Source organism: Mytilus trossulus, chromosome 10 (assembly GCF_036588685.1).
Source record: "Mytilus trossulus isolate FHL-02 chromosome 10, PNRI_Mtr1.1.1.hap1, whole genome shotgun sequence".
Classification (NCBI taxonomy): domain Eukaryota; kingdom Metazoa; phylum Mollusca; class Bivalvia; order Mytilida; family Mytilidae; genus Mytilus; species Mytilus trossulus.
The window spans coordinates 65,530,610-65,541,083 of record NC_086382.1 but is presented as its reverse complement, the minus strand read 5'-3'; the positions used below and the strand labels follow the sequence as shown (position 1 = coordinate 65,541,083).

Genomic DNA, 10,474 nt, shown 5'->3' with positions numbered 1-10,474 from the left:
CTTATTTCTGTTTGGCCAACCTCCCAGAAATGGGAGAGTCGAAGGCTTGTAAAACTTGGTGTATCCACAACATGTTTGCTCTGCCAATACACGAGGTTTGTACATGTTTTTTTCAGGAGTTAGTTGGTGGTCTTGTGATATTCTTTTGGTAATTCCAGTTATTCTTAGGAAGAGTTACAGGTCAGATGGATTCTTATCATACAGCCATGGGCACTTAATGATTGAAATAGGTTGAAAATCTCGAGATCAAGGTCAATGCAACAATGAACCAGGACCAGACAAACATGTGTACACAAGAAATATATAAATAAGCATTCTGAGAGTATTGGATGGCAATACATCGTCCTCTACCCTTTACAAATCAACATCTTCAAGCATGAAAAAAAATATTTGAAAACTGATTTGCAGTACTGTTAGATGGACGAAATGCAAACCTAAAGCCACCTTCAACTTTATTGGTAGGGGACTGCAAATAGCGGACCTATTTTTGGACAAACAATATTAAACAATTATCAATGAACCATAAAAATTAAGGTCACATAAATGAACACAACAATAAATAAGTTTTGTTTTTTTTATCTGTTGATATGAATGAAATGTACAAAATGATAGACAAGATCGAAAGAAAGACTAGATGAAAGGACATTCATACACAAATGAGAATAAAATTTCATACTTCACATACATTTACAGCAAGTTGCCAGAACTCCTTTCAAAATAATTAATAGCACTATTATTAACTAGCATCTTCACATGAAGGAATACATATTGATATAGATACAGTTTAACAGCTCACTCACAAAGCTACTGTGTATCCATGTATATTGTATTGACAGGACATACATTCAGTGGTCTTATGAGTGACCACAATACTGTACCCATAACTCAAAATTGAGCATTAGAGACAATGTTACAGTAAACTGAGATCATTAATCTTTTGAGAGCTATTCCAGATTTTTTTTTAAATGAGAATGGACTAGAAGGCACTAAAATGAACATATAGGTACATGAAAAGACTTAAAACCAGTTTTTTTTTGGAAGAAAGCATTCTTCAAACCCCCAAATCCCACATTTTTTTTCTGGAATAGCCCATGAATAACATGCTTACTTTATACACACGACATGGCATTTTGAGCATTTACATTTTGTTATTGCACATTTATCTCTCTTCTAGACTAGGATTGCAATGATGTTAATAACCACAATACATTAGAAGTGGACAAAATATGTGTAAAAAAAATAATTTTACCTTGCTAGAACAGGTTGTAACACTGACTATTTCTTTCTAAAGGATAAAGAACTATTTGTAAAGCATTGGTTCAAATAAAAGAGAATTATACTTGTATCATTGCAACCCTATTGTCAATTTATTTTTCTCAGATGACAAAAAATTTTCCCGATCATTTTTATATTAAACAACTCTGTGCATCTAAGTGAATTAATTTCTGATACATCACGTGTTATTAAAAATAATATAAATTAAACTTTTACAATATGTTGCCTCTTTTTAGACAAGAAATAATATATTAACAGTTTCAAAATCATAAATTCTTCCATATTAAAAATATTAGTACAATTGAGCACTTTACAAATAGACATAACATGGAAACAGTGATAGCACTTTGTATTCTATTATAATTTCACTGCAGTATTATGCTTCTCTGTTCTTATTAAAACGTTTCTCAGCATTTAACCTCACTAAGACAACATCATCCTAATCATTTAATTGATATCACAGTCTACTTTTCCAATGTCCTGAGATTAGAAAGAGAAACCTTGTTGTGGAATGGTTGCTGCTGCATTGAATTGATAGGCATTACCATCTGTAGATGTGGGAGCTAAACTCTCATCCTCTTCCTGAAAAACGTCAAAATATTACATTAACATCAGTGTGACAGAATAATATAAAAGACCAGGTATTATTTTCAAACTTGACAATTTAATATTAAATATGCTGCTTGAAACAAAAATATTTTTGCAATCTTTGTAAGTGAAATTAGAATAACAAATTATAAAAAAGTTTATTTTTTACCGCAAGTTATCTGTACATGCAAAATGCATTGAACCTATAAACTTTTTATCATATTCATAACCTGAAAAAAATCAGTGAAAAAACTAGTCTTATTTGCCACATTTAGGTGTATCAAGTTTAATTTTACATCTTCAGCTTTATAATTCATGTTGTTATTCCCTCATAATATTTTATTTGGAACAGAAAATATCCATGCATTAAAAAAACTAAATTTTGTTCGAGACTGAATTACTAACCTCTCCACCGAACCATTTCTCTATCAATTCTAAAGCTGCCTTGTACACATGTTCATTCTCATGGTTCTGTAAATCTTCAATCTTATCTAGACCACCACTCTCTTCAACCATTACACATACAATCTCTTGCTGGCCGATCTTTTCTGCTGCCTATTCAATAATTGATAAACATTCATATGCTTAATTTCATATGAAAAATTAAGTGTGTCATTCAACCCTAAATTTACCACTGGATATAAGTGTGAAAATATGGTTTATACTATTGAATTAACCTAATGAAATAAAATGTTAATCCAAAATATACTATAAAAGGCCATAAACAGTTATCAAGTTTGTATGGATTGGACCCTTTTTTCTTCAGTTCATATTTCTTTTGGACCTAAGGTCAATATCTGTAATCATAATGTAAAACAAGAAAAAAACAAATTAAAGAATGAAAATGTTCATATAACCAACAAGATGTCCACATTTGATAATTCTGTAATTTTCCAAAGCATTGATAAATTTTAAATACTTTATATAGTATATACCGTTATAATATTATTAACAGCATCCAGAATGACTAGTGAGACTTTAGCCTCCTTGACAGTCAGTAGATCACATAGGGGTTTGATGGCTCCTAACTGTACCAAATAAGCTATCTGTTCAACAGTGCCTCCTGATGTCAGGTTTGTAATTGCCCAGGCTGCTTCTTTCTGACTTTTATAATCACCCTGAAACAAAATTGGCATATATAGTTAAGAACAGAGGTTATGACACTCATAAGATGTCACATAAAAAACTATACTCAGGTTTTCACTAGGAAACTACATTACATGATACCAAAATGCAACATCATTTATATGAATACTATGAATGATTCTTGTTCTTTGGATACACATTTTTATACATATATACTATACTGATGAAAAAAACAATGCTATACCATTGTTTTCTCTCCATAAAGGCATTTGTATACAAAATATGGTTTATACAGTTAAGACCTTTCACAATATTGAGCTGTATACAAAAAGCTGATTAGCATCTCAGTCTCGATGGTAGCATGCATGTGAGAGAAAAAGTAATATAATGACAAAGCAATAATGATTGCAACATGTGTCTGTTTTCAAAATAGTGTGGATTTTCGTGTCATCTAATTTTAAAAATATATTGTTCTATCCTTCAAATCACGGTTAGTGTTCACTTTCTGACACAAGAAATATTTGACATTTCTTGCAAAAGAATCAATATAAATCTGTTTAAAGGGTTCGTTTTCTGACAGTATGTAAATTGCACTACAACATAACAAACCTTGATAAGTATTTCCAGTATAGGTTGTAACAACTGTTTATCTACAACTTGTTGTATTTGAGCTGTATTTCCAGCAGTTATATTTGATATCGTCCATGCAGCCTCTTTTTGTATATTGATTTTGGGATGTTTGAGCAATTCGTGGAAGGGGTCGAGACAGTTGTGATCCAGAACAAGTTGTGTTTGGTGATCATCACCAGTAACAATGTTTCCTATAGCACGTAATGCTGGAGTTATCACAGGGACTTCATTACTAGCCAGTAATTCAACAAGTCTCGGTACCACACCTAAAAACATAAAATATACTTTATTATTAAATGATACGAGCAAATAAGCCCTATTACTGATAAATCAGCATGTGCAATACTAAAAACGTCCCACTGTTGATATAAATCAAGATTTAATATTGCTCTTCGAACAGGGCCAATACAGAAACAGCAAACCTTGAATATATACCAGTGCCAATACAGAAACAGCCAGTTAATAACACTATAATATAGATCTGCTAAATTTTACTGTTCTTTGTCTGCTGTGAAAAAGTTGAAATCTATACATGCTTTTAAAATCAGGGACTATAAAATTTATGCCAGGATTCATAAATGAATGGGTAGTTTTGGTTGGTTGGTCTGGGGAAAAGAAATCAGGTCAGTCATAATATGTATTTAATGGTCATAACTATATCATGTATATGTCACCTTTATTTCATTGAACTTGTATCGGATTTGGTCAATTTGTCTGACATGTTCCTAAATTGATCATAGTTTAGAGGAAAAGTGCTGGTTGCAATTATTTTGGCGAGAATTAAGATTACAATGTTGGTAGTAGCCATTTCAAAATATTTTAAAATCAAATCTTACAGAATGACATAAAAATGCTTTTAGGAAAATACATTTTAGTATGCCATATATTTTGACAAACCTAGCTATGCTGCTGTACTTACCACTATCTACAACTTCCTGTATTTTATCATTAGTACCATCAGTGAGATATGACAAAGCCCAGCATGTGTCTGTTAAAACTTCTCTATCTGTGTGATGAAGTAGTCTGGCTAATGTTGGTAAAAACTGACGAACTATCTTAAACTTTGGTGGGGGATTCTTGTTTCTACAAAGGTTTGACAAAGTCCATGTGACATTCCTCAAAAATGCAGGCTGAAAATGAGAAAAAAACAGTTTAGAAAAATATATTTGTTCAAAATTTAGTTAAATAATAAGTATGATAATCAGAAGTGCACAGCAATGAGATTTCAGAGACTAAATCTTTCTATTTCAGGTCCAGAGCACAAAATATTCATAATGGTCACCAATAACAAATGACTGTTAAAACTGGATGCTTAACTTGCAAAACCTTAGTTTTATCTGTGACAAAATAACTTACTGGTGTATCTGTTTTTATTAATCTTAAAAGTGGTTCAACAATTCCCATCTCAGTAACATAATCTCTCAGCTCTGGTCCATCACCTAAAATCAAATATTTTTAGATATTACACATCAGTTATTGTTACATAGATCACAAACTAAAATGTGTACATCAAGTTTGGTTTAAATCTATTCATCTTGGTATAGTTTGGGACAGACTACAATCCATGTGCCAATATTTCATACAGACCTACAGGATCAAATCAGCCATCATAATTTGCAAATCAAGATAAAATGATGGAGAATTAAAATTTCCAAACCTAAATTCAAAATTTCAAAACATGAAATATAAAATTTTATATTTAACATATACAATTACAAAGATTGCTTTTGATATTAAACGAAAACAGCTATAAAAGTGGAAATAAACTTGTGACTAAAAGACAGAATTGAGACAAAAATGTCGGAGGAAATTTTAAAATGGTTTTCAAGTGTTCTTGTATTGTCATCCTGACACAACGCATATCATGCTTACCTGCAATATTACCAAGAGCCCAGACAGCTTGTTCACAAACATTATGATGAGAAGATTCTAAAAGTTTTATAAATGGAGGGACAGCTCCGGCCTTGACCACAACTTTTGTTTGATCACTGGTTCCTGAGGCAATGTTGGTTAAAGCCCAAGCAGCCTCAAACTGCAAATCTGGCCTGAAATTTTATAAGGTTCAATTATTAGCATATATAAAGAAAACAAACAATTTCAGTCTATTTTCAAGACAAAAAACATTTGCCTTTTTCACTTACAAATACATTGTAAACAGATCTAGAATTTTGACAGGTCATCTGCAGATCAATTGCCTAAGTTTAGATGAACTCCTAATACTAACACACCCTTAGGGAAGAACAAGAGAAAAAATATGTGTATAACTTGCTTGTCCTTCATTTTTGTCTAAACTGCATGTTTTGTTGTGATGCAAAGTTTAAAACATCCATTGTATGACATCAGAATTGAAATTACAGGATTTATTTCACATAATTTATTGGTTTTTTTTTTTCCATTCATTGCAACCAAAAAACAGAACAAAAAAAAATAATAGCAAAAAAAAGTAACCTGTCATTGTGAGCAAGATATTCCACCATTCGAGGTATAACACCAGCATGTATAATATCATCAATAGGAGGGTTTCTTTCCTTTGACAGCAGTTTTCTGGCTCCCTGTGTACACTGTAGCTGAGTAGCAGCATCTGTACTGTTAATGCCTGCTATAATCTCAACTAATGTCAGTCCTGAGGCATTGGTCTGCAAAATCAAAAAAACAAACATGAAAGTTATAACTGGTCCGAGACCACTATTGTCGTCCCTTGATTTTCGTTGTTCACAAATATAGTCCCTAGTGTTGACAGTGACTTCCATTAATTTTTATACCTCTTCCAAATTTATTTCTCCATGTTTAATGCTTCAAATTGCAAGTAGGGGGATAAAATTACACTGTCAAAAAATTTGGGTCCAGAATTTTAAAGGAAAGTAGTGATTTGGTCCAGCTGAAAAAGGTTGAAAATGAGCACTTCGGAAGCTGTCAAAAGATTTCAAGACGCCCTAAACATAAAATTGTCCATATTTTGAGTTAGAGGCGATGAAGTTTTCTATAATTTTGATATAATTTGTCCCAAAAGTAGTACAACACACTGTAAAAGTTTCTTTGAGAAAGCGCAGGTGGGATTTTTTTTATTTTCATTTATGTTCTAAAAGAAATGCACTACGAATTAATTGTGTTCTCGGACCAACTGTTACTACATGTAGATCAAATGTTCAGATAGGTGTCATAAAACTTGTTGCAGAACATTATTATTTTTTGGGGAAACTAATCAGATAATTTTTTTTTGCTTAGCTTATTTTGCAATAGGAAAAAGTGAGCCAGGATAAGCAGATTTTCTTCAAGGACCACTATGGAAAGAGTATGGGAACTCTTGAACTCTTTGCAATGAGTAATTACTTGTTCCTCAGTAAAAAGTCTTTTAAAAGTTGCATGTTTACCTAGCCTTATAAATAAGTCAATTATGATTCAGTAATTTGATAACTGGGACAAGTTCATCATGTTCATGTATGAAATTAAAACAATTACTTTATTTGAGGCATCTCCTAAAGGACTGGTAGGTTCTTCATCTATAGCCACATTTCTCCTTTTCAACAGCTGGTCATCTTTCTTAGATTTTCTTAGTTCTACAGAAACTTCATTTCTACGTCTTCTCATCTCCTGAAATATACATTCTTAATCATTATAAATCATTTTTTTTAAATTTACCTACATGTATAATACCTGAATAACAACCATGATACTCAATAACAACAGTTTAAATACCTCATTTGCACTCACTAACATGTTTAACCCCACCATATTCTACATGTGCCTGTCCTAAAGTCAGCAAGTCAGCAGCCTTAAGATGAGTGGTTGTTTTTTCATTAAATATTTAATAATAAATTGGGCTGTTAAGTTTTTTTGATTGATTTTTTTATGTGTCAGTGCCTTGCAGATACAATATGTTTTTTTCTCATTGTTGTAGGTCGTACAGTTGCCTTTAATTGCTGGTATCAACTTCATTAGAACTTTGGAGGATACAATGGAGCCGTCTCATTGGAAATCAAACCATGTCTCCTTATTTTTTATTTTCATTCTAAGGCCAAAAATATGTATATGGCTTATACAATATAAACCATAATCATGATGATAACGGACAAAGCACTAGCTAGATACTTGAAAAAAATTAGTCGTCGGACTATCTACATTTTGTAACTGCATGTTTTCCTGTATGAAAAATCTTTTAACTGCTTTTTAATTATGGTTAACATGGTTAAAGAAAATAAAAATGAAAACTTTATAATTTTTATTAGTCTTGAAACAATTTTCACGATTACTAAGAAACCCAGAAACCCTCAGAGCTGAATATTTGAAAGTATAAAAAAACAAACGGTTGAATAAAAAAAATTAATAAAGCAATCTAAGGGAGTTGAATCTTTTTTTTAGAATCTTATAATTTACAAAAAGCATCAAATCTTTTTATTTTAGATTTTGACTAAATTTTTTTGATACATACTAGTTAGTCAACAAAAGAAACGATACAAGACTTTTTTTCAAATAAAAAATAAAGTGTTCCGTTCATTGGACCAATATTGAAGGAAGCTATGCTTAAGAGTTATGGAAATATAAATCCGTTAATTTTTTTTAATTTTTTTTGCTTTTGTGACGTTTTTTCTCGAATTTTTTTTTTTACAAAATTTACATAAAACGACAATTTTAAAAACCGAAGTTCCAACTAATGATGCCAACCCCTCATTTAAAGATAAAGACAGTGTTTGCCAGCAATTTGTTTTTAAAAATCATACAGTTTCTTCGTTTATTTGTGAAGCAAAGTTTGGCTCCACGAGAAATCGTTAAAATGTATACATTATCAACTGATTTACCATAGACAGTATGTGTAAAGCGATATTCAAAAAACGATAACAACCTTAAAACTAATCCAAAAGGTTTCAAATTTACTGTGTGTTGTTTTCATATCTAAAGCATTGATTTGAGACGAAAATTAAAATTTTTTTTTTTTTTTTGCATTTTTCAAGATTTCAAAAAACACTTTTTTCCCCCCCAAAAAAAACAATATTTCAACCCATTAGTTACAACATGAACATCACTTGAATAGCATATTGAATATTTTAAAACAAATTTGAAATTTTATTCAGTACTTAAAAAATTATGTGTCGATTTTTTATTCAATTTTCCGCAAAACTAATTTGCACCCTATGATCGTTTACACAGAATTTAGATACTTTCCGACAAGTTTTGATTTTCATTATCACATCTGCATACATTGCAAATGAAAGCTTTTCAAAAAAGTGTATCTCATTTTGTTTTATATTTAATGCTTTTTGATAAATTATATTTCAAAGTCGTGTATCGTTTCTTTTGTTGACTAGTATATAATTGCTACACAAAATATCTAATAATCTGGGGTTAAGTCATATAACTTTGCTCAGTGCTTGGAGCACAAAAACCATGCCGAAACATAAAATTCAACATTTTGATTGGTTGATTTTCGAGTAAGAGTACAAAAAACCAACTTGAAAGTTTTTATGACTGCAAGGCCAGATCTACAATTTTGGGGTCTAATCATTTCCTTTCATTACAAAATCCCAAAACAAATATAACTTATTAGTATGTGTATAATGAATATTTATTATAACTCAGTTCTTCACTTACATCGACATCTCTTCCTTTGTTTTTGTAGGTTTTAATACGAGCATTTTCATTGGAAGGCATCTTTTACAGCTTTCTTTTAAATCTGAAATCAACAGAACTTTTATAATTTGTAATTATAATATATATCTAGATTTAGATGTACAATAACAGTGTCATTCAACATATTAATATATAAACTAAATTTTACATTCCTAAAGATTTTCATGAGTCATTTTCATTTTCTGATTGGTGAAACATGAAAGTATGTTTTTAATTTGATTAGATCGCATACATGTCATGCATGTGAAGCAAACTTTTCCAGATATTTTATTCTGTAATATTTGTGTTCAACTTTTGTCAGAAAATTTAAATAAGCCTGAATATTATCGTTGCTAAACATGAAACATTTCAAAGTAACATTCAACATCACAGTAGCGAAATTGCACATATAAGTCGCCATTGCTGTTGAATCTTGCATGTCTTTGATCAAAATGTTATCAAAAAGTAATCAGGAATGCTATTTTGAAAAGTAACTGATTAACATTAAAAAAAGAATGGCTGATCTGACACAATGATTTCATGAAATAATGAAATCAATTACAGTCGATTAATGTGAACATTTCCCTTAAGCCTGCATGCAAGACATATAAAAATGGGATTCCAACCATATGTTCAAATATTTTTTTTTTTACAAAAAAGGGGGGGGGGGGTAAATAAATTAGCTTGATTGATACTGGTTTACTGTAATATGCATTTAAAACTATCAATTTTTAAAACAAAGATGAAGAAATAACAGATATTGAATTAAAAAACTGCACTGTAGAAATTATATTATTGGCAGTATCATTAAAAAAAATACTATTCACACTCAAAGCATCCAAAAAGACAAAAGCAGTGATGAATGTCATTAAAATCAAAATATTAAGATGCAATGATTAATTGTATTGTAATTATATTATAATAATAATAGGCAATCAAAATTAAAAAGGAAAAGTATTAAATTTTTAAACAGACATAACTTTAAAATTAAAATTTTATTTTGATAAAGTTTAGGTTCTTTTATGAATTATCCTTTAAAAATTCTGAATTTCATTTTACCTGAAATACTGATATCTTCGTTAATACTGTTTCAATAAGATTGAAATATTTCTTTACTGCAATATTGGTTTCTGGTACAATTTTGCCAATACTTGTTTTCTTCTCTATGCGTTTATTGAATCTGCCTTTTAAAAATTCCGGGTAATATAAAATGTCATTTTGCCGTTTCGTTTTGATTGGATGATAGAAAATAAAGATAATTTTCATTGGTTGTAGCCACTAGCAACAAAAC

General features: G+C 30.5%; 1 protein-coding gene across 2 annotated transcripts; it reads right to left on the bottom strand.

Moving 5' to 3' along the window:
* Nucleotides 1-560: 560 nt before the first annotated feature.
* LOC134688386 (importin subunit alpha-1-like) lies at nucleotides 561-10,418 on the bottom strand. Of its 2 annotated transcripts, none has more exons than XM_063549070.1 (11): nucleotides 10,243-10,418; nucleotides 9,166-9,247; nucleotides 7,039-7,170; nucleotides 6,028-6,215; nucleotides 5,452-5,624; nucleotides 4,936-5,018; nucleotides 4,499-4,709; nucleotides 3,559-3,845; nucleotides 2,799-2,981; nucleotides 2,269-2,418; nucleotides 561-1,857 (listed from the first exon to the last, which is right to left on the bottom strand). In XM_063549070.1, the coding sequence occupies exons 2-11, from the start codon at nucleotides 9,223-9,225 to the stop codon at nucleotides 1,762-1,764; spliced, it is 1,563 nt and encodes a 520-aa protein (XP_063405140.1). In that variant the 5' UTR covers nucleotides 9,226-9,247; nucleotides 10,243-10,418; the 3' UTR covers nucleotides 561-1,761. The 2 variants fall into 2 exon arrangements, with proteins under 2 accessions (XP_063405140.1, XP_063405141.1); XM_063549071.1 differs by having other exon boundaries at nucleotides 9,166-9,234; nucleotides 10,243-10,399.
* Nucleotides 10,419-10,474: the final 56 nt, after the last annotated feature.

Excerpts from the sequence above, each read along its gene's own strand:
- LOC134688386 (XM_063549070.1), bottom strand. The coding sequence starts at position 9,225 with ATGCCTTCCAATGAAAATGCTCGTATTAAAACCTACAAAAACAAAGGA. Across the intron at positions 5,019-5,451 it reads GGCTCTTGGTAATATTGCAG|GTGATGGACCAGAGCTGAGA; the intron begins GTAAGCATGATA and ends ATTTGATTTTAG. Across the intron at positions 2,419-2,798 it reads CTGTTAATAATATTATAACG|GCAGCAGAAAAGATCGGCCA; the intron begins GTATATACTATA and ends ATTATTGAATAG.